The sequence below is a fragment of the Panthera tigris genome, chromosome B4 (genome assembly GCF_018350195.1).
Source record: "Panthera tigris isolate Pti1 chromosome B4, P.tigris_Pti1_mat1.1, whole genome shotgun sequence".
NCBI classification, from domain to species: domain Eukaryota; kingdom Metazoa; phylum Chordata; class Mammalia; order Carnivora; family Felidae; genus Panthera; species Panthera tigris.
The window spans coordinates 17,854,845-17,880,631 of record NC_056666.1 but is presented as its reverse complement, the minus strand read 5'-3'; the positions used below and the strand labels follow the sequence as shown (position 1 = coordinate 17,880,631).

Below are 25,787 nucleotides of genomic sequence, written 5' to 3'. Positions count from 1 at the left end.
GATTTTTACATCATTAAATGATCTTAGATTATTTATGAACACTATAATGACAAGGAAAAATACATTGTCTGATTGACAATCCCAGTCTTAAGAAACCTGATGACTTTTTATAAACTAGACAAGTTTTATCTTCATTATATATAACCTTCTTATCCAGATAAAATTTACTTTGAATCAATTTTTGTTTTTTTAATAAAATAATACATGTATGGAGTTTTAAAAGTTGAATACTATATCAGATAACTCATGTCTCCTTCCACACTAAGTCTATTACTATTACTTTAGATCGATTCATTTTCAGTTTTTTTATCTATTTTGTCTGGTATTTTCTGCGTGGGTATAAATAGAATATTTATGCTAATCTTTGATTTTTTTAATTTTAGGTATAATCTATTGCTTTTGTCCTTTGGGAAATAAGGACATAAGTCTTACGCTACTCTTTTCTCCAACACATATACTCATATATTCAAAGGTTTTTATAATTTTTGGTTAAATTCATATTCGGTGTTCATTATTATTGAAAATACATATTGTCCTTGACTTAACCACATATATATTTAAGTTTATTATACTTAATTTATATAATTATTACTTTCCCTGTACTCAAATATTCCCTATTTCTTTTTCACTTGATTGTAAAATAGAGTTACAATCTCCTCTGAATATAGTCAAATCTATGATTTAATTCTTCACTTGTATGTTTTCTTGAAGATATTGCTTCTGAAGTTTATGCCTCCTCCTGACCCAATCTTGGCTGACTGCCTTGTGAAGCAACTCCATACCCACATCTGTGGGAATTCCCTTTGTCTTTCTCATTAATTCATTTAGAAAATAATTATTGAAGGGTGCCTGGATGGTTTACTCGGTTAAGCATCTGACTTTGGCTCAGGTCATGATCTTACGGCTTGTGGGTTGGAGACCCACATCGGGCTCTGTGCCGACAGCCTAGAGCCTGGAGCCTGCTTCGGATTCTGTGTCTCCCTCTCTCTCTGCCCCTCCCCCATTTGTGCTCTGTCTCTCTCTCAAAATAAATAAACATAAAAAATTTTTTTAAAGAAAATAATTATTGAGTTCCAATTATGTGCCAAGCGGAGGAGCGGGGGAGAGAAGGAATTTTTAAATTGCCTGAAAACATGCAATAAAATTACAGGAGACGATATAGAAATATATAAATGAATGTGATATATGGACTATAAAAGATGAGATAATTGGAGACAATGTACAAAATAAGAAAGTTACAGAACAATGCTTTTCATTTATATATATGCAAAATCTCCAAAGAAACTTTTCAACTAAAATCTAAAATGTAGACAGGACAGCATACTCTAATCAAGTGAGGTGCAATCTAAGAATGCAAGGCTTGTTCAAGATTTAAAAATCAGTTAATGAAATACAGATATTAAAGGAGAAGTAGCACACAATTTTCTTCATAAATCCAGAAAGAACATTTGACAAAATTTACTATCCGATCATGATTAAATCTCTCAGAAGATCAGGAACACAAAGAAACTTTTTCAAACTAGAAAAGGACTCTACTTTAAAAATGTACAGCTAACATCATCCCTAAGGGAAAAAGGCAGACTGCTTCCCCCTAAAATGCGAAGCAAGGCAAAAAGTATCTGCCTTCCACTTACTTTGCTGTTGTCCTGGATATCCATTCTAGCCAGCAAGAAAAATAAATAAATAAAGCTTTCAAAGCTTGGAAAAGAATAACACTGTCTTTTATCATGTTCAATGGTTTTAAGTCATAAAGAATTTATGAAAGGTGACTAAAGAATTAACATGTGAATTTTGCAAAGCCATAGATATAAACTCATCACACAAAGTCAAATATACTAACAATGAACCTCTGTAAAATAAAACAGTACCACCAACAATAGCATTAAAAAGTTAGAGAGAACTTTTTTTACACAAGGATGAGACCTATACAATTAAACTAGAAAGCAGTACTGAGAGAAATGAAAGAATATCTGAATAATTGGAGATAGGTCATGCCCCTGGATGGAAAGACTTAGTATTATTCATATATCAATCCTCCCCTAATTGACAGGTATAATGCTATCACAACCAATGTTAGAGTCCAGTAGACTCTAACATTAAGATAAAAATATACAGGATGTAGAATAGGTGGTAAGAGTAGACAAATAGACCAACGGGAGAGAATAAAGTGCCAGTTTTAGTTCTACACTTATATGATTAATTAATTTTTGACAAAGGCTTTCAGGCCATCAACAAGTAAATAAAAGTCATTTCAATAAATGACTCTGGAACACATACATGATATTAATTCATGATAAATCAGAGACCTAAATATAAAAGCTAAAGTCCTAAAATATATGAGAAAATATAGAAGAGTATCTCTGTGACCTTGGGTAAGGAAAGGTTCCTTCGTAAGGCCGAAAGTATGAACCATTATAGAAGAAATTGATAAATTGGACATTTCTCATTAAAGAAATTGGATACCAGTAAAGAAGTAGGACACTAAGAAAAAATTGCTATATATATATACATATATACATAATATAGGTATATTATATATGTATATTATATACATACATGTGTATATATATTATATATACATACATTATATATATATATATATATATCTCAGTATTAAACATACAAGTGGATAAAAAAATACACAGATATTCTATAGAGGAATATATACAGAGGATCAATAAGCACAGGTAAAAACCATCAGCTTAAAGTAAACTGAAAACACAATGAAACATCACTTCACACCCACTAGAACTGCTAAGATTAAAAAAACAAACAAACCAAATATTGGTGAGGATAAGGAGCAACTTGCAATCTCATACACTGCTGTTGGGATTATAAAATAATATAATCCTTACTTTTTTTCTTGTTTCTTATAAAATGAGACATACATCTGTCCTAAACCAAGGAATTGCAGTCCCAGGTATTTACAAGGAGAAATCACATGTCGACAAAATGATATATACACAAATTTCAACAGCAGCTTAATGCACAGTATTCAATAATCTGAAACAACCCATGTGTTCATCAACAGAATGAGCACATAAAAATATATTCACACAGGGGTGCTTGGGGGGCTCAGTCAGTTAAGTGTCCAACTTTGGCTCAGGTCTTGATCTCACGGTTCATGGGTTCGAGCCCCACTTCAGGCCCTGTGCTGACAGATCAGAGCCTGGAGCCTGCTTCAGATTCTGTGTCTCCCTCTCTCTCTGCCCCTCCTCCATTCGTGCTCTGTCTGTCTGTCTGTCTCTCTCTCTCAAAAATAAACATTAAAAAAATAATATATTCACATAATAGAATACTCTTCATTGATAAAAATAAACAAATTAGGAATACACTTGACAATATAAATTTCAAAAATCTATGCTGAGGAATCCCTAGGTGGCTCAGCTGGTTGGGTGTCTGGCTCTTGACTTCAGCTCAGGTCATGATCTCACGTGTTTGTGGGATCAAGCCCTGCATCGGGCTCTGTGCTGATAGCGAGGAGCCTACTTGGGATTCTCTCTCTCCTTCCCGCTCTGTACCTCCCCTGTTCACAATCTCTCTCTCCCTCTCCCTCTCTCTCCCTCATAATGAATAAACAAACATTAAAAACTATTCTGAGAAAAAGGAGCCAGATATACCATTGATGGGAAACTCATGACAGGAAAATATAATATATAGTGATAAACATCAGAGCATCAGTTGTCTCTGACTGGCGGGATAGGGGAAGTATTTTTTTAGGGGACAATATTAATGAGGAGAACAAGGAAATGTCTGGGGTGATGGAAATGTTCCATATTTTGATGTGGTTTGGGTTATACAGGTATGCATTTGTCCAAATTCATTGCATTATATACTAAAATGTGTACACTGCACTGTATCTAAATTGTACTTCATTTTTTAAAAGGAAAAAGAGATGAAAAGATCCAAAATAAATTTCCAGAGATCTAGAAAGAAAAGACTGAACGGGGGAAAGCGATATTCAAAGACATAATAGCTTAGAATGTTTAAGAATTTACAAAGCACATCAATCCCCAGGTTCAGAAAGTTCAATGAATCTCAAGCAGGATAAATAAGAGAACTACCTGAATTCACACAATTTAGTGGAATACCAGAAAAAAAGAGAAAATCTTAAGAACAGAAAGGGAAAGAAACGTTACATATGAAGGATTAGCAATTAGATTAGAGCTGATTTCTTAATCTCAACAATAGAAGCCAAAATGCCGTGGGAAATGTTCATTAAAAATATTTAACAGAAAATAATAGCCAAACTAAACCTGTATGCCCAATGAAACTATCTTTCAAACATTATGTTGAAATTAAAGCATTTAATCAAATTAGAATTTATTATCAAAAGACCATCATTAAAGTGCCTTCTTACAGATATATTTTAGGAAACATGAAAATAATCTCAGAAAACAATATCAGAGATGTAAATAGGAATAAATGAACAAGAAGTCTGGATCTAAAACTGTTACAGCTTCTTTCTGAAAACGTTTTTTAGATGAAAAGATTTCAAAGATAGAAAAGGCACTCTGGCATACAATTTTATATTAGCAAATGTGGTATTTCAAATAATATTCTGATTAAGTAATTTTATTTTGGTTGTCTATCCATATGTCTGTTAAAGCAGATAATGTTCATTGGAAATTCCAAATATAGTTAAAATAATAGCCCTCAGATATCCTAATTTTCAGTATTCTTTCCACAAAATAAAATAAATGGCTCATGTGGAAAAAATCCTAAATTGAATACAGGACATTTTGTTGGACTATAGTTAAAAGTTAAAGTATTTTAAACTGCATCTCTCCATTACTACATAAGTAGGGTAGAGCCAATTGGCAGTTCAAGTGAGGCTGAAATTTCCCGACATATTAAGTTCATTGGGTCGTGAAATATATTTGATTTCACATAATTATATTTTTCTTCCAAGAGAAACATAATCTCTGTTGTTTCACTTACACTCAACCATTCAAACAGCTTATCATATGACCCTTCTTAGTTTTTATTTAACTAAAATATATTTTGGGGGCTCAAACAAAAAGAATAGCTTAATTTTACTTTGATAACCAAGATAATATGCTGATAGTGTTATGATTTCTAAATTTGATTATAATATAAATATTCCAATCAGGATCAAGTTTACAAAAAAAACACAAACACATGCATTACTTAAGAGATCATAAATGTAGTGTTCTTTTGTAGGGTTCTTAAAAACCAAACTGTTAATGCAAAGGAACATACTTAAGTTACAAAAGCATATTTTTGAGAATTATGTAATGCTATCACTATCACTGATCATTTAACAAGAAATGAAATAATCATTATAAACTGGTTTATTGGGTACTACACTTTAAATTACTTCAGTATTAATTCAACAAATATAGTATAAAGTGCTACCTGTGCAAGGTTCACAGAACACAGTCTTTAGTTAATTCCATTCTCGATTTTCATCATTTCCTAACACTTCATCCGAAAACCAGTGATTTCTAATGTCCAATCCTTTCTTATTTTCTCATATAAAAATGGTTTTCCCTTCTTCCCCTATGCTCTTTTTTTTTAACTTAAGTATCTTTTTCCAACATTTCCCATCATAATTCTATTTGCAAAAATTCCCATTATAATTCTATTTGCAAAAAAACTAGCCCATATTCTCAGAATCAGAATGGCACACTTAGAAAATTCATACCACAGGTGATCAAAACAATAACATAAAACCTTTGGTACCAAATGCTTGATCAATCAGGATTTAAAGGCGGATAAGATAAATTACTGTAAATACTTTAAACAGAAGGTGATTTTATAGAAAGAATTATAAATATTAAAAATTATTGAAATAGTTAAAGGAGTTATCTGTTGTGTGGTCCCCCAGGAATGACTCCGGAAATGACTTCCCAAGAAGCCAATTACCAACACAGGAATCATAGAACATCTTTGTTGGTGACATGTGGAAAACTAGAGATCTTCTAAGTATAACTAAAGACAAGCCAATGTGCAGATAAACATCATAATATACAGCATCTAACAAATGCAGCAAAACTAAATTCAACAATACATTGAAAGAATGATTCACCATGATCAAGCAGGATTTATTCCAAGTATACAAGAGTGGTTCAATATTATCAAATCAAGCAATGTGATACATCACATGAACAAAATAAAGGACAAAAACATATGATTATCTCAATAAATGCAGAAAAAATACTTGACAAAATACAATATCCATTCATGATAAAAACTCCCAGCAACATGGGTTTAATTTTTTTTTTAACGTTTTTATTTATTTTTGAGACAGAGAGAGACAGAGCATGAACGGGGGAGGGGCAGAGAGAGAGGGAGACACAGAATCGGAAGCAGGCTCCAGGCTCTGAGCCATCAGCCCAGAGCCCGATGCGGGGCTCGAACTCACGGACCGTGAGATCGTGACCTGAGCTGAAGTCGGACGCTTAACCGACTGAGCCACCCAGGCGCCCCGCAACTTGGGTTTAGAGAAAGCATACCTGAACTTAATAAAGTCCATATATGAAAACCCCACATTCAATGATGAAAACCTGAGAACTTTTGCTCTAAGTTCAGGAAGAAGACAAGGATATCCCATCTCACCACTTTTATTCAATACTACTGGAAGTCCTAGCCACAGCTATCAGACAAGAAAAAGAAACAAAAGATCCAAATTTGTAAGGAAAAGTAAAACTATCACTATGTGCAGATGCCAAACTATATATATCTGTGTGTGTATACATATGTGTGTGTGTGTGTATGTTTTTGTGTGTGTGTGTGTGTGTATGGCTAATCATTTCACAAAAAAACCTCTGAATTTAGTAAAGTTAAATACAAAGCAAAATACAAAATTAACATAAAGAAATCTGTCATGTTTCTAAAACTAGAAATAAAGTAGGAGAAAAAGAAATTAAGAAAACAATCTCATTTACAATTGAATCAAAAAGAAGAAAATACCTAGGAGTAAATTTAACCAAGGAGATGAAAGACCAATACTCTGAAAACAATAAGATGCTGATAAAAGAAACTGAAGATGACACAAACAAATGGAAAGATATACCATGCTCATGGACTGGAAGAATTAATATTGTTACAATGTCCATATCATCCAAAGCAATCTACAGATTCAATGTAATCCTTATCAAAACACCAATAGCATTTTTTTACAGAACTAGAAAAAATAATGCTAAAATTTATATAGAGGGGTACCTCGGTGGCTCAGTCAGTTGAGTGTCTGACTTGGGCTCAGATCATGATCTCACAGTTTGTGAGTTCAAGCCCCGCATCGGGCTCTGTGCTGACAGTTTAGAGCCTGGAGTCTGCTAAGGATTCTGTGTCTCCCTCTCTCTCTTTCCCTTCCCTCACGCATGTTCCATCTCTCTCTGTCTCAAAAACTAAATAAACACTTAAAAATTTTTTAATTTATATGGAGCCACAAAAGACCCCAAACAGCTACAGCAATCTTGGGGGGGGCGGGGAAAAGAACAAAGATGAAGGTGTCACAGTCCCAGATTTCAAGAAATACTACAAAGTTATATTAATCAAAACATTAAAGAATTGACACAAAAGAGACCCAAAGATCAATGTAACATAAGAGAGAGCCCAGAAATAAAGCCACATATATATGGTACATTAATCTATGACAAAGGAGGCAGGAATACAGAATGGGGGGAAAACAGTCTCTTCAATAAATGATGTTGGAAAACTGGACAGTTACAAGCAAAAGATTGAAACTGGCTCTCCTTCTTATACCATACACAAAAACAAACACAAAACAGGTTAAAGACCTAAATGTATGACCTGAAACCATCAAACTCATAAAAGAAAACGTAGGCAGTAATCTCTTTGACAACAGCCTTAGCAACATCTTTATAGTTGTTTCCTTTGGAAAGGTAAACAAAGGAAAAAAAAAAAAACTATTGGAACTACATCAAAATAAAAAGCTTTTGCACAGCAAATGATACCATCAACAAACAAAAAAGCAACTTATGGAATTTTAGAAAATATGTGCAAACTTTATATCCAATATGGATTAATAGCCAAAATATATAAAGAACTTATACAATTCAATAGCCAAAAAATTTGATTTAAAAAAGGGCAGAGAACTGGGGTGCCTGGGTAGCTCAGTTGGTTGAGTGTCTGACTTCCGCTCAGGTCATGATCTCACAACTAGTGAGTTCGAGCCCCACATCGGGCTCTGGGCTGACAGCTTGGAGCCTGGAGCCTGCTTCGGATTCTGTGTCTCCCTCTCTCTCTGCCCCTAACCCACTCGCATTCTGTCTCTGTCTCTCAAAAATAAGTAAACATTAAAGAAAATTTTTTTAAAAAAAGGGCAGAGAACCTGAATAGGGATTTTTTCCAAAGACATACAGATGGCCAAGAGACTCATGAAAAGATATTTAACAGCATTATTCATCAAGAAAGTGCAAATCAAAACCAAAATGAGATATCACCTCACACCAGTCAGAAGGGATAGTGTCAAAAAGACAAGGAATAACAAGTGTTGGCAAGAATGTGGGGAAAAAAATGAACCCTCATGCATTGTTGGTGGTAATGTAAACTGGGGCAGCCACTATGGAAAACACTGTGGAAGTCCATCAAAGGAGTAAAAATAGAAATAGCATATGATCCAGAAATACCACTACTGTGTATTTACCCAAAGAAAACAAAAGCACTAATTTGGAAGGATATATGCACACTTATGTTTATTGCAGCATTATTTACAAAAGCCAAGATATGGAACAACTCAAGTGTCCATCAATAGACAAATGGATAAAGAAGATGTGAGATACAGATACACATGAATGCACACACACACACACACACACACACACACAAATGGAGTATTACTTAGTCATAAAAAAGAATGAAATTATGTCATTTGCAACCACATGGATGGACCCAAGGATGTTATGCTAAGTGAAATAAGTCAGACAGAGAAAGACAAATACCAAATTATTTCACTTATATGTGGAATTTAAAAAAACAAATGAACAAACAAAAACAAACACACTTAAATACAGAGAACTGGGTGTTGCCAGAGGTGAGTGGCATGATGGGCAAGATAGCCACAGAGAATTAAGAGGTGCAAACTTCCGCTTATAAAATAAATAAGGAGGTCAAAAGTACAGAACAGGAAATATTGTCAATAATATTGTAATAACATTGTATGGCAGCAGAGAGTGACTACATTTAGTTGTCATCACTGAGTAATGCACAGAATTGTTGAATCACTATGTTGTACACTGGCAACTGATATGACAGCGTATGTCAACAAAAAAAAATAATGAGATTCTTGTTTTGGCATTTAAAAAATATTTAAAATGTATAGAAACTTCAAAACATTACTGAGAAAAAGTAAAAATCACCTAAATAAATGTACTTACCCTTGCCATATACAAGGTTAATGTTATAAAACATTAATTGCTTCTCCGTACACCAATGGAAAACTAAAAATGAAATTTCAAAAAGATACCACTTACAAAAACATTAGTTTCATCAGCATAAAAATATTAAATGCCTTTACCATGAAATCATAATATACTATTAACTCTTTCAATCCATGGTAATAACATGTTTTTCCATTTACTACAACAGAGAAATGTTATGTGTCTAACTAAATATTGAGAGTTTTATCACTATAAGACACAGAAAAAATGTCTGTTTCAGAATAATAGCAGACTAGCACACCTCCAATCTTGGGTGATTCCATAAAAAAATATGGTTTCACAGCAGCACTTACTTTTATATAGTTAATTTGTGTAAAAATATAGTGTAATAAACCTTTATGAAAGAATAAATTTTCAATAAAAAATTCATTGGTTATCTCAGGGCACCTGGGTAGCTCAGTCAGCTGTGTCCAACTTCAGCTTAGGTCATGATCTCACAGTTCGTGGGTTTGAGTCCTGCGTCAGGCTCTGTGCTGACAGCTCAGAGTCTGGAGCCTGCTTTGGATTCTGGGGTCCGCCTATCTCTGCAACTCCACCCGGTCATGCTCTGTGTCTCTCTCTCTCTCTCTCAAACATAAATAAACATTTTAAAAAAATTAAATATTCATTGGTTGCCCTAACAATTAAAGAAAATGTGTTCTTTTTATTTTTTAAATATTTATTTTAAGAGAGAATGTGCATGTACATGCATGTGAACAGGGGAGGGGCAGAGAGAGAAGGAGAGAGAATCCCAAGTAGGCTCTGGACCCAACCCAAAGCCTGAAGCAGGGCTCACTCTCATGACCTTGAGATCATGCTCTGAGCTGAAATTAAGAGTTGGATGCTTAACTGAGCCAGCCAACTACCCCTAAAGAGAAAATTTAAATTAATACAATGCCAATATTAGCAAACATGTAATATTATTTGCAATATATAACATTACTAATTTCTACTAACACATTCTATAATTTTGTAAGAAGTACTGATTTCATGAATTGAAAACTGATACATGGGATAAGTAATATGGAAGAAGCTGATGAATAAATATTTATAAACCTGCTTACTATGTTATGATATATCCCAAACTGATTTCAAGTATTCTAAACACATTGGCTAGCATTTCCGGAGAGGTTCTTTACACAAGTTGTGTTGAGTTTTATACAATATCTGCTGTATAACCTGTGAGGTTGGAAGAAGGAACATTCATAAACTAGAGTCTGTCGCCAGTAGTAGAGAAACGTGGGACGTGAGAAAGTGGAAGGCCACGCAGACACCTAGCTGCCATAATGAGAAAAGTTTTGTTTTTCCTGGAATATAGAAAAAAGAAGGAGAGTTCCAGAAAAATTAATTGTATTAAAGAAGAAAGGGGAGGCGATGGAGTTAGTTACACTATTAGTTGGTACATCCATGAAGACAGATGTTTTTTTCAAAAGACCTACATGGCACAAAATAAAGCAGAACTTTTAAACTTGAAAAGGCCCGGTCCATCCCTGACTGCTCAAATTTGAACTCACAAGTCCAAGCGCGGGCTAACTGTATCCATCACTATGTCCCACTGGAAACAAGCTAAGCATAGCCCCTTCATGCACACTGTCAGTAATGTGTTCCTACAAGGCAGATAATGGGTTTTAAAATGCTACATCCATAGCCAATTCTCCATTATTCAGAGGGGAAAATGATAATTCAATACACATAAACCCATCCATCTACAACTAAGTTCTAAAAATGCAAATGAAACACAGTGAAACACCAATGAAGGTATTGTATTTATTACTGTGTTTTGAGAGCCATAAATTCATTTGAGCCAGCAATGTCTATCAGTTTCATTAGCTGGTCTTCTGAGCCTTCATTTTTGTCCTTCTGAGACTAACATTACATGTTGTATGAACAGACTTAGAAACGAATCAATCAATGAGAAATTCTAAGAGTTCTCTGTTTTATGCATTTAATTTTTTTGGTCTACCTCTTCAAAGCCAGCTCTTAGTCAAACTGTTGTATTTTAATTTCTCTTCTATCATAATCTCTTTCACTTGCTTTGTTTTTCTCTCCACAAATTTCTTCAATACTTTCTCAATTTCCAGGGGCATTCATTATCCAAATTGGACAAAGCATGACTACATGTGAAAGTCACTGAAAAAACATAGTCGCAACAAACATACAATGAGATAATAGCTTGTGGTGCATTTGCTGCTGTGATAGCCTTCTCTTAACCATAAAAATGTCCAAGATGAATATCTTCTGTATTGCTACTGCATGAAATTTTGAAAACATCTTTGTCTACCAATTGTATTTGGAATGGGACTTGAGACTCTTCCTGTACGATATATTACTTAAAGAGTATTCTAATGAGTTTGGGGGTGACGTAAATATATTTTCCAGTGTAAATATTAGTGCCCCTCCTAACAACAAAAACCGAGAAAGAAGAGATACAAGCATTCTATGAATTTGAGTATTAGAAACTCAGTTTTTTAATTGAGGTGTTCTAATGTAACATTCACTTTGAAAAGTATTCTGGAGAGTATGCCTGTATATTTCAAAAAGAACTTCTTTCCTCTTCCCTATCCCCACATCACACCCAACCGAGTCATTCACTTCTGTGATTCTCATTAATATTTCTTTCCTCTCCATTGCTTACTATGAACAATAAAATTAAATCAGAAAACTCAGCAATTAGATATTTGGGGCTTTTGTGAGAGCAATTTCCTTGAAGGAAATGAGAAGGGAAGAGGAGGTCTGAACCCTTGTTTTGAGCAAAAAGTAGAACATGATGGAGAGAAAATAGCAAGTAGGCAACATGCTCTCAAAAAATTTCAATGTATGCAGAGTTAAATTTCATAGTCTCTCTAGCAGGGAAGAGGATTAACAGAAAAAAAAAGAAATAATATTTGCCGAACACCAACTATTTGCCAAGTATTGTTTAAAATGCATTATATAATTATCTTAACTATTTTTCAAATCACTCATAAGTAGATTCCAATAGTCCCATTTTTAAATTTTTTTAAACATTTATTTTTAAGAGACAGAGTGAGACAGCTCACGAGTGGGGTAGGAGCAGAGAGGGGGCTACGAAGAATCCAAGGCAGGCTCCAGGCTCTGAGCTGTCAGCACAGAGCCTGATGCGGGGCTCGAACCCACAGACCACGAGATCATGACCTGAGCCGAAGATGGCTGCCCAACTGACTGAGTCACCCAGGTGCCCCAGTCCCATTTTTAGACAAGAAAAGTAAGAATTAGAGAGGTTAAGTAGATCAGGTGAAATCATACATGTAGTTGGCCTTGCAAAGATCCAAGTTTATGTCGTTAAACTTCAGGCACACACACTTTGCTCTAAGTATTGTGTACAGGGTTCACTAAATTAGAGCCAAGCACAATCAGTCGGATTTTCCTAACTCAAGACTCTGCCTGAGCTGCTGTGCCGGCATTCTCATCAGTAGGTAGCAGCCCTTTAAACTACTGCCAAATATTTCAGGGAAATGAGTGACCTCAAAGAGGAGCTAATCCATTTAGTCCTCATTGCCTTACATACATTTTTAAAGCAAAAGTTGATTAGCATGTGATATCCCAAAATATATTTGTTGTATAACTCATATTCGGAAATAACTGTGGGGATTTAAAACATACATGCACACGCGCGTGCGCACACACACACACACACACACACACACACACCTGGTCTCTGCCTTCATTACACTTGGAATTTTTAGTAAATATCTGCCAATATAGAGAATATGACATTGGCTAAATTTGCATGTGGACATTTAGAAGAGGAATCTTGGTTGCCTTTTTCTTACTAAAATTCATTAAACAATTATTTTTATCCATCATCATTAAGCAATTAACAAAACTGCCATCATAATAAGCTCTTAACTATAACTTCTAAAGACTTAATAATAATTTAATATGACTTTTTCTAATAAAGCCCTGGGTCTTATTGACTAGTTAGAATCACTGATAGCAGATTCAGTTCAATTATGTCTTCCTAAATATTTATGTTTGCCTCCTCTTGTCTTCCCTATTTTAAGCTATCCTTGATGGAGTTGTTAGCCCACACACATGACTACAGATGAAAAGGAGGTGAACAAGAGTCATCTCCAAAAGTCTAATGGATGTAGCCACTGTCTGTGGGACATAATGCCATTTACCCTTCTTCTATCTCTGCAAGTTCCAAGTGTTTTTGCAGTAAAGAGTAATTAACAACCATTAAGTATTTCAAAGATATACACATACACACACATTTTCCATGACACATTGAAAATACCTAATTAGAGAGGTTGTCAATAAATGATAAGACTGGATGATAACAATGCAATAAAAAAATTAGATGCTTGTGCTCTATGCAAGAAAAACAATTCTGTCAAAACGAATGGTAGAAACATGTTCTTAATAAAGTGCAAATAATGGAGACTTACTCTCAAATATCTACACCACCTAAGGAATACTGACAAAGATACCCAAAATAAAGAATCATATAAAATGAGTTGACTTTATTGAATAAACATCCACCCTGTATCAGACATGAGACTAGGCAAATTACCATAGGCAGTGACCTCTTTATTCTCAAGGGCCTAAGTTGTAAGTAATATTCTCTCTGCTTTACGGATGAGGAGACTCAGTCTCAGAAAAGTTGTACAATACACAACTAGTAAGAAGGGAGTCTGAGATTAGTATCTAGTGCATTCGAACATGGCACCCGTGGTCTTGAGGTACCTATTTGTGCTTCTATTTAAATAACACAACTGCAATTCTTGGGAATTTACAAATGGCAACCTAACTAATGGAACCCCATTGTCAGGAACAGACCCGAAAGTGCCCTAGGATATTCACTTCACCTCCTGTACTGTCCACTAGGGTGGCCATTACCCTAAGTGGCTATTGAGCAGCTGAACTGTAACTAATCCCAAATGAGGTGTGCTGTGAATGTAAAACGTACATGGGAGTTAAAGACTTAATATGAAAACAAGAATGCAAAATATCTCATTAATATATTTGTCTTGTTTTATATTAAAATGACATTTTTGATACACTGAAGTAGTGAAAATATATTAAAATTATTTTCACTTTTAAAAATATAACTTCCAGAAAATGCAAACTTACATACGTGGCTTACATTTGTGACTCTTTTTATACTTCCATTAGACATTCATGATATCAGTGATGTGTTCAGGATATCACCCTCCTCCACCCCCCAAAACCTATACAAAGAGAGAGACAAAAACTGTATAACTATTTGCTGAATAAATGAAAATTAAAAATAAATAAATAAATAAATAAAAATAAAATCATCAGTGACTCCAATAGAGTCCTCTAAATTCATGATGAAGTCATAGTTTGTCAGAATCACTACACAGTTCAAGTCTAAGCAAACTTTGGCTTTTCACTTTTACCAAGAGAAAGCATATACTTGAGCGCTCATAATAGTATAGACCTCTGGGTTTTGTTTTTTGTTTTTGTTTTTGTTTTTTTCCTCTTGGGGTCTTTCTACTGCAGCCATTTCTACCAATGATCATACTTTGTATAAATGAATACTGTGCCTCCTTTTTACCTTGTACTGTTTTCTTTGCTCTCTCTCCCTTTCTTTTCTTCCTTCCTTTCTTCTTTCTTTTTTATTTGTTTCCCAAGCAGTCAATACATTTTCAATGTATGATCATTTGGGGAAGAAACTAAAACAAACTAATATTCAACGCGGTCCCAGTTTAGCTCCCTGCTTCCTTTGTAGTATTATCTCAGATGATCAGCGCTACTAGGTTCCTGCTTCAACCAAATCACCCACTCACAGGCCACCTTGGCAGCCTGTGTGTCACCATCTCTGATCTGTCTCATGCCCTTATTCCTCCCCACATTGGTTATTTGTTCCACTGTGCTCACACTTGGTGCCCCTATCCCACAAACTGAAGGAGTCTTTCCTTCAAATAAGCCCCAGGTATGGTTCCAAACTCCTGCATGCCCTATAAATAAATCTCACATCCGATGTCCTCAGCTGGGTGTTTTCTTCATTTGCTTTGCACCTTCGTAAAGGTTTACATATTTCTCCTGGCATTTAATTATATCATACCACATATTAGAGTTATTTGAGGTGTTACTCGTATTCTCCCTCACCATAATACTGAGTTGGTCTTAAAAGCAGACCTTCTTTTTATTTTCCATTCTTCAAAAAAATTTAATATAGTACCTTAAATATTGTAAGGATATAATTTTGGAAATTTTTTTAAAATAAATTTTATTGGGGATTTCACAAATTTAAGAATCTGATATTCCCAACAAGATTGATTTGTTCCTCATGCATTCCATTTTGTTTGTTCATTAAAGTTGGAAGCAATTCAATGTAAAACTTGCTCCTTCACTACTCAGAGCCTATATGATAGGTTTTTTTTGGTTTTTTGGATCTATACCCAAGCTGATACAGCTGCCATCCAAAGAGTCAACACAGAATGGAAAGTACAGCTTTTCTCAAGGAAGTAGATTAAGTCTGAGGTATCTGAAATGCTCCTGCATTACATTTACATAAGGATACTAATCCCTAAAGAGCCTTGAAATATGTTTGTTTTTCTCTATAGTATTCCACATAGTGCTAGAAACAGGTCAGGCGAAGACTGTTCGACTAGTTGTCTACTGGGGAATGCTCTCTTAACCAAATTAAAATACTCCCTTTGGCATGAATGGAGAAGTCAAGGAAGAAACACAATGTTCCTTATTTCATCTGCCGTGCTAAAAGCCAGAACAAACTTTCATTCTTTTTAAAGCACTATTGTTTTTTACCAATTATAAGAGATAAAATTTATATACCAAAGGAATGGCATTTTTGGTATCTACATGAAACTCATGGTTTAAATATTAATATGTCATATCAACTGACAAAATTTGCTGTCTTGTCATTTTAATATATATACCATATTTGTTTTCATTCCACCCCTCTAATATATCATATGGATTAATGGTGCTTGTTATTTCCACTGCTTACAATGCTGTCACTATATGTGTATATTGTGTATATGTGTATATTGAACATCTACCAACTCAACATTTTAATATAATTCTTTAAGCAAATTACCACAAGATATTTTAGTTTAAAAGACTTTAGGAGCATATTCAATCCCCTAAACTATTTAAATATGTAAACTCAACCATTCAAATCGCAATGTCCACTGGTCTGAAAAGGATAAAGTAAAAGGTCCATCCATAGTAATGCCCAATTAAAATAGAATAACTCTGTTCTTGATGTTCTTATATTTTATTGAGTAAATTGATATTTGTTAAGGATTGAATTCTGAATCGTACAACAAACAAAGGAGATTTCTCTTATTTCACGGATCTAAGACGCAGCTGACTCAACAGAGAACTCAGACACTGGTCAACATACTGAGGCTTGGAGAAAGCCGGGAAGACAGTGTGATGAGTCTGAGCTTGAAAGATTTTTTTTGTTAGATTCAGAAAGATCTTGTTCTTTATGAAAGCAACGAATCACTAGGTGTTTATATCATTTCTTTTCCATTTCTTTCCTTCCTTCCCACCTTCTATTCTGTGAAAATACCAAACAGTCACAACTTAAAACGTACCTGTTGGGAGAGGTGCTGCTGGTTCTTCTTTCATGGACCAATGGGATGGCAGACAACTCTTTGTAAGCACAATGTCATCCAGGGCAATATCACCACGGTGTCCTTCCCCAACTCTACCTTCAAATTTGAGTTGGAAGTCTTCATCGCCAGACAGTGATATTTCTTTCCGCTGCCAGAAATTGCCCTGTTCTACAGTGAGGTTAAGTAGGACCTTCGTTTGGTTTGAGATGGACACCTGGCTCAAGGTGAGTGCCCCAATGCCATTTCCATACATGTGATAATGAAAAATTATCTGTAACCAAAAACAGGAATATTATATATAAATAGTACAATTGATTCCATTTTACTTTCAAGTATATCATATTGTTCTCTCCTTCATTAACAGAGTCAAAGGAACACGAGATCTGCATATCCTAATGTTCTGTGAGTACTCTAATACTGAGTGAGGTTAGGCCCACCTTAAATCCTAAGCTATAATACATGGGAGACAGTGTAGTCAGAATCAAATAGAAATTTAGGTGGGAAAAAAATGAGCAGATTTTATTTTCTTTCTCTGACTTCTAAATGCATAATTCCTCAATAAACTCTTAAACTCCACTGTCAAAGGAATAAAATATCATTAAAAATTGATCCATCATTTAAAGACTTTTCATGATTAAGCAATAGCAGGAACTAAAGAAGAACATTTCCAGTCTCATAAATCTTAAATCATTTTCTCTGAAACAGTATTCTGTTGCTTATTCTAATACATTCTTGTACTTGGAACACGTTTTTTAGTTCCACAAGATCTTTAGGGCTCCACCATATACCACAAAACCACCAAACAGCAGCTATCCAAATTTAGTTGAAATGCTAGGAACATGATCTAGGATAGCAACCTTGGGCACTTCCCCCCAAGAAAAATTAACAGAAATATTTCCAAGGATTAACATTTCAGTGTTTCAAAGGTGGAGTTCACCAGATTTTTACTAACAGTTACACTGAAGGGAAAATTCAGGGAGAAATTCTAGGAGAAAAAAGCAGTGCAGGTTAGAAACAGTAAGAACTCAGAGCATTTTAAAGCTTTTGTCTTGTCATTTGTATGAATGAGGGAACACAGCAAAGGTGAGTGATCTCCACACAGGAAAAAGACATTTCTGAACACTAGCAGTCAGCGATGTTATTCTCTAGAGAAAGAAAAAAAAAATGAATGTGCTTAAAGGGTAAAGTATATGATTAAATAATATATGCAATGCATACTTCAAAAAGCATCAATTTAACATAGGCAAGCCATGTGCAAGTGACTCTACTCAGATCTCCTAGTTGATGGTGTTCTTCTAGGATCCAAAATTATTCTTCTGTTGATAGACCTTTCCAACATCAGCTCTGTGACCATTATGACATGCTCTGGGAGAGGACCCATGAAATCTGGGTTCTGTGACTCGACTAAGAAACATAAGGGGCCCAAGGACAACCTCTTGACCAGCAGCAACCAGCCCCAGAAGAAATGGTATGATGGGCATCACACACGGCTATGTGGAGCCCCTGCTGCCACAGAGATGGTCTTTCTAGTGCTCTGCCTTGTTTTGTCTGATTTGAACAACAAATCTGAGGTCTATGTTTCATGTCACAGTAAACACTTCCCTACCTTTTTGAGGACATTTGTTGAATGATCCCATCTGGTTAACATGCAAACAAGCATAAAAACACCTCCATTTCTATAGAAAAACATTTGACAACAACATAGTCTAGTTGCAGGGCACTGTGAGGGAATAAAAGTCTTCTAAGCACCAAATTCTTCTGACGAGGCTCTTTCACTGGAAATTTCAGAGTTACTCAAAGGTCCCCATCTCTTCCCTCCTCAATCTGTCTCATCCCTCCCACTACCTATCCCTCAAAAGGAAGAAAAATCTTCCATTTGATTTTTTTTCTGCTTGAAGGTATTCCACAAGGTCAAGTGACAGAAAGGATTTTCATGAAAATCCAGGAGGTCACTCTGCTTACCCGATATACATATTTTTTATATGAGAGACACAATCATTCCCAGCATGACCTTTCCTCACTTCTTTGTATTCAATCTATATCATAAATATTCATAAAATGAACCATTCATCATTAATTTTTTGACATTTCTTCTAGGCATATTTCATTATTCTCACACAGATGTTTAAAACAGTGGGGACTACAGTTCCAGGACCAGGGAAAGAGAGAGATGGATGAAATCCTTATTTGCTACAGTATGAAAAACAAATCTTTTTCAGCATTTTCAGACAAAGTCTAAATAGAAAAGTTGAGAAGTTAAGCTAGAATTCTATATGGTTTATGCTTAATTTTTAATTAGCTTTCTAAGACTAAAACACATTTGCAAATTTCAGGGTATCTACAGATACAGAAAGAGAGATTTATAGATAAAGACTAGGCATATAAAATCTGGTGTGTTTGGGTTTGATTTTTGAGAAAATACCAACTAATTTGGAAAACAACAAAAACAAACAAGAAATGTATTTGATTAAAACTCATTTTCTTTGGCCAAACTAATTACATAAAGTTTAATGTTATTCTGTATGATTTGTTATATCTGCTTGAGACTGCTGAGTTATCTCTCTAAAACTCTGATCTGATCATGTCACTTCTCTTGCAGAAAATTCTATCAAATGCACCTGAAGAGATAAGAGAAATGAGGTTACCCCCTGAGAGTTAAACTATAAAATCAACTTAAGACCAGACAGAAAAACTTCCAATACAAGCTAAAGACTTAACTTCTATTAAGACCATGACAATGGTAGGAAGAGAAGGCTGATCAGCACAAAACAGAGGAGCAAGCATCTGTAATGGGTGCAGGCAATGTGGGGAGCCTTTGAGCAAAGGCTAAAAACAACCTCTTCCAAGGGGTAGGGCTCTCACTACTGTGGAGTCAGGTACACAAGAATATTATAATTTGAAGACAACAAAGATTAAATCACATTATTGTCTCCCAGCCCGATTCTTTGATCAACTTTCTGGACGTAATCTGCTTTCCTTTCAGTGTTCAGACACTGGAGAACACGCCAGTCAGAATACATGCGTTCAGATCTTATGGAGATCCCATTTCTCATTGTAAATATAAATAAATGGCACATTTATTCATGTACCATTCTCTTGTAAGCAAGATTCTTGAGAAGTCACCTCTGAATGTTTCATTTACATTGTATGTAAAGCTAAGTTTAGTTCCTAACTCAGCTGGCTCAAATCCTTCACGAAATTAAAGACAACCAATCAATAAAGAAAAAGTAGAGGACCTGAAAATACACACTCATCATAGGAGGCTGCTTGTCCTGAAGAACCATACAATCCTATTTATCATTTTAATAGTACAAATGATTTCCTTAAGTTTCCATAGGATAGTGGCCAAACCATCTTTTCTTCTTGCCTACAGAAAGTCTCCCTTTTTAAGGGATAACTTTAGCCTTTCCTTTTCCATAAAGACTCTTCAACCATTTTATAGTAGCTCCAACTACCTCTGATACTCATTCTTGGAAATATGTAACTATCTTCTACTTGTTGTTGAATTTTCCGATGACAGAATTCTCATGTTCCCAATAAGTACTAAATTCCTTGAGCGGAAGCAACTTGATTTTACTTTTCTACTATCCATAGTGACGGATAATAACCATGAAGCTTCCCAGTGGTTTCCGAAATTAGAATATCTATGGAATTGATATGATAAATTCTTCCCACCGTTCTAAGCATCCTTCCCTTTTCTCCTTACTTCACTTTCTCCTTCCCATACATATCCCAGGTTGAGTAAATTTAAAGTTGGCTTTTGCCTGGTCCTGACCATTCCATTTTTCTGTATTAGCTCGAGCTATCAGCAGTCGCTTACAGCATTTGTTTTGCTTCATTTTTTTTCCATACCTTGCAGTTTTTGCTTCTTCTACTTATGACTGGGCTTGAGATTCTGGCTGCTCTCATGGGCTGCTGAGGGAACAAGCTCTTTATAAAGATGTAATGACCAGAGGAGTTCCGGAAGGTGTGATCAGCAGCTGGTTCCGTGCCTGCAGCAGGGATGCTGCTAGCTTTCAGATTCCAGTCAAAGTCATCATCCTGTTCCTGCTCCCAGGAACAAAGGTCAAATTCAAAATCACAGTGCCCACTGGAGGTACCTGGAAAACATTTCCCAATTTATGGTAGGGAGAAAAAGGAAACTAGCTGACTTTAGGACATACAATGCAAATTATAGTGATATTGACACATCATGGAATATTCAATACCTAAGAATATCATCCTGACACTAGCATTAAAAGAGACTATTTTAAACCCATGTTTAGTAATTGATGTTTCAGCATTTCATCTTATTTGGAAAAGACTTAAATATCCAATGAATTTAACCCAATTTATCATTTAACTGAGCAAAGCTTCCAAGTTTTAGGTTACCAAAGATTTTGAAAGCTATTTAACAGTCTATAAACCTTTTTTTTATCTTTCAGCCCACTTGTTCTTTTTTTAAAAATTTTTTTAATGTCTACCTATTTTTGAGAGAGACAGAGTGCAAGCAGGGGGAGAGCAGAGAGAGAGAGAGGGAGACACAGAATCTGAAGCAGGTTCTAGGCTATCAGCACAAACCCCAATGCAGGGCTCAAACTGACAAACCTTGAGATCGTCCTGACCTGAGCAGAAGTCGGACGCTTAACTGATCCATCCAGGTGCCCATCCACCCTCAAGTTCTTAACAATTACCCATGAAAATGTCCTGAGACAAAATAAACCGTTATCTTAAGTTATTTTTGCTGGCAATTTGTACCAGGTACAACATGAATTCAACTAATAAATTCAGATAGAATAAAAGCTGATTATCCAGAAAGGCTTGGGGAGACACAGGAGTAGAGCAGCTCACAATTGGTTACTACTTAGTTTTTATTGGGAACTAAGGTTTCTAACAGTTAAAATTCTGGTAAGTGTAATTAAAATTCTAGAATGGATAAGGGAAGCACTATGTATTTTGGAAAGTAAGATGCATAAGAAACGCATAAGCAACGAAATATATTTTCGTTAAGGGGAAAGAGTAGTTTCGTCTTAAAATGAGACTAGCTATTTAAATAGAGAAGGCTTACAATAAAATCTGAATTGAAACTTGTGAAACGTTTGTGAAGGGGAATCTTTGGAAAAAAATTTATCCAGGGTTAGAATGGACAATAATTGGAATAAATGAAATTTTATTTTATTTTATTTTTTTTTATTTTAGAGGGAGAGAGAATGGAAGAGGGTTAGAATGAAAGAGAGAGAGAGAGACTGACACTCAGTGCGGAGCCCAACGCGGGGTCCAATGTGGACTCAACAAAGGGCTTAACCCCATGACGTTGATATCATGAACTGAGATGAAATCAAGATTGGGATGCTCAACCAGCTGAGCCACTCAGACACCCCAAAATAAATGAATTTTTAAAGTACACTGCTATAAATTGGAAATCTGGCTTTCTCTCTGCCAAATAGGTTTCTTGGATTACTTCTCTGTTCTTAATAAGAAACTGTAAGTAAAGTTTCTGTTTTGTCTTTATCAGTTCTTTAATTACATGAAACGGTTAAAACTCAGCAAAATAAAAGGAGCAAAGTTTTGCTAACAGCGAGACAAGCCAATGCTTTTGCGTTTGGAATCTCTTGTTGCCAGCTTGGTTAAATAAATAATGAAACAAGTTTTATAGTGATCTTTGATCCTATTTAGGCATGTGCTTTAGAACCTTCTGATATTTTATAACAAACTTCCCAAAAATTTAAAATTCTCAGTAAAGTCTTTTTGACTACAAAAAAAATGTATGTGCACACACACACACGTACGCACAAACACACATGTACGTGCACACACACACACACACACTATTTTAGTTTCCTACAGAAAGCTATTTCCGTGGCTTGTACAAGTCTATTTCTCTACAAATCTGGTTCCCAGTCTCAAAATCAATAAGAAGATACTTTAGCATTACACACACATTTCTTCCCCCAAACACCTATTTGATCAATGTAATTTATTTCTTCTCTCTTCTCATCTTTGCTCCTCGGGCCCTGGTAGAGAATTTAGGAAGTTTCTTGTTCTACTCAATACAGCTTGGCTTGGAAACTGCTGCCTAAAGCAAAAGTTATTAATCATTGCAATTGTTTTTAAAACATAATCCTTATTTTAGAGATGAGAAAATTGTGCAACAGAAAGGTAAAGAGTGTATTAATTGGAATTTATGATAATAAGCTGCAGAAATTAAAAATGTTAATTTGCACAAAATAGCAACTATCTCCCAGGTTCTTAAAATTATTTCATTACTAACATTGCTTAAGTCTTTTCTTCCACTTCCAGGATAGCAAGAATTATTGAGTTCGACTATGACCTTATTGATTTTCTGCCTGCTGGATCTATCCATTTCTGATACATGAGGGTGGAACTTCCAACTACAATAGTGAGCCCATCGATTCTCCTTGCAATTCCATTAGGTTTTTGTCTCATGTTGTTTGACATTCTATTGTCAGGTTCATACACATTAGGGATTGTCATGCTTCCTTGGGGAATGACTCCTTTACTATTATGTAATACCTTTATTTACCCTTGGTTACTCTTAAAAGCTTTTATTTTACCTTCACTCTCCAAAGCTTTCTTTCCCTTATGCAAATCTGAGTTTCTAATCTATACCGTTTTTCAATCCTCTAAAAACAAAGAAGGTTTTCTGGCAAAAAAAAAAAAAAATCCCTCAGTCTGTGTTTGTCTGAGAAAATTTTTGTTGACTCTTCACTTTCAAAGGAAAATTTCAGAATACGAAATCTAGGTTGGTAATTTGTTGTTATTGTTGTTCCCCCCCCCCCACACACACACACACAACATCTTAAATATTTCACTCTTTCTTTTTACTTGCATAATTTCTGAGACATCAAGTGTAATCCTTACCTTTGTTCCTCTATAGTTAAAGTGTCTCATCCTTCGGACTTCTCTCGGGATTTTACTTTGATTTTCTGTGGCTTGAAAATGATATACCTAGGTGTAGTTGTTGTGTTTTATTTGGGGGGGGGGTGTTGTGGGGGGTTTTTGGCATTTATCCCGCTTCATAGTTTCTGCACATCTGGATCTGTGGTTTTGCATCCAACATTACTTTGGGGGAAATTCTCAGTCATTATTCTTTCAAATATTTCTTCTGTTCCTTTCTCTCTTTCTTCTCCATGTGATACTCCCACTAAGCACATTACACCTTTTGTTGTAAAGTCCTTGGATATTCTGTTGTGTGTTCTCAGTCTTTGTTCTCTCCACTTTTCAGTTTCTATTGTGATGGCTTCTAGCTCAGGTATTCCTCCACTGTGTCCGGGCTAATTAGCCCACCAAAGCCGTCCTTCACTTTTGTCACAGTGGGGTTTTTTTTCCCCTTTATTTTATTTTATTTCTTTATTTTTGTTACTGGATCAGATGATTTTTTTTTTTCTATTCTCAAGTTAGTTAACATAGTTAACTTGGCTTCTGGAGTAGGGCCCAGTGATTCATCACTTACATATAACACCAAATGCTCATCCCAACAAGTGCCCTCCTTAATGCCCATCACCCAGTGCCTCCCCCGCCCCAGCAGCCCTCAGTTTGTTCTCTATATTTAAATGTCTCTTGCAGTTTGCCTCCCTCTCTGTTTTTATCTTGTTTTTCCTTCCCTCTCCCTATGACCTTCTGTTTCTTAAATTACACATCTGAGTAAAATTATATATTTATCTTCCTCTGACTTATTTCGCTTAGCGTAATACACTCTAGTTCCATCCATGTTGTTGCAAATGGAAAGATTTCATTCTTTTTCATTGCCAAGTAGTATTCCATTGTATATTTTGACCACATCTTAATCCATTCATCATCAGTTAATGGACATGTGGGCTCTTTCCATAATTTGGCTATTGTTGATAGTACTGCTATAAACATTGGGGTGCATGTGCCCTTTCAAAACAGCATTTCTGTATCCTTTGGATAAATTCCTAGCAGTATGATTGCTGGGTCGTAGGGTTAGTTCTATTTTTAATTTTATGAGGAACTTCCATATTGTTTTCCAGAGTGGCTGCACCAGTTGGCATTCCCACCAACAGTGCAAAAGGGTTTCCCTTTCTCCAAATCCTCTCCAACTTCTGTTGTTTCCTGAGTTGATAATTTTAGCCATTCTGACAGGTGTGAGGTGGTATCTCATCATGGCTTTGATTTGTATTTCCCTGATAATGAGTGACATTGAACATCTTTTCATGTGTCTGTTAGCCATCTGGACGTCTTCTTTGGAAAAGTGTCTACTCATGTCTTCTGCCCATTTCTTCACTGGATTATTTGTTTTTCAGGTGTTGAGTTTGGTAAGTTCTTTATAGATTTTGGATACTAATCCTTTATCTGATATGTCATTTGCAAATACCTTCTCCCATTCAGTCGGTTGCCTTTTAGTTTTGATGATTGTTTCCTTTGCTGTACAGAAGCTTTTTATCTTGATGAGGTCCCAACAGTTCATTTTTGCTTTTTTTCCCTTGCCTTCAGAGACATGTCAAGTAAGAAGTTGCCGTGGCCGAGGTCAAAGAAGTTGCTGCCTGTCTTCTCCTGTAGGATTTTGATGGTTTCCTTTCTCACATTTAGGTCTTTCATCCATTTTGAGTTCATTTTCATGTGTGGTGTCACAGTGTTTTTGATTGCTAGGATTTCTTTCTGATTCTTTCTTAAGATCTCCATCTCTCTGTTTACATTGCCCATCTTTTATTGCATGCTCTTTTATCCACTAGAGGACTTAGCATATAGTTTTAAATTCCTGGTCTGATAATTCCAACACCCCTGCCATGTCTCTTTCTGATGCTTCTTCTGTCTCTTCAAAGTATAGTTTTTTTGTTTTGTCTGC

General features: G+C 35.4%; 1 protein-coding gene across 1 annotated transcript in view; it reads right to left on the bottom strand.

Annotated features, from left to right (window-relative positions):
* The window catches only part of MALRD1 (MAM and LDL receptor class A domain containing 1), a 778,752-nt gene that overhangs the window by 392,955 nt on the left and 360,010 nt on the right, over positions 1-25,787 (bottom strand). Inside the window, exons 29-30 of the mRNA XM_042993660.1 lie at positions 20,834-21,081; positions 16,961-17,252 (exon numbers count right to left, since the gene is read on the bottom strand). Of these exons, the coding sequence (XP_042849594.1) occupies positions 16,961-17,252; positions 20,834-21,081 (540 nt within the window). The remainder of the gene's footprint in view (positions 1-16,960; positions 17,253-20,833; positions 21,082-25,787) is intronic.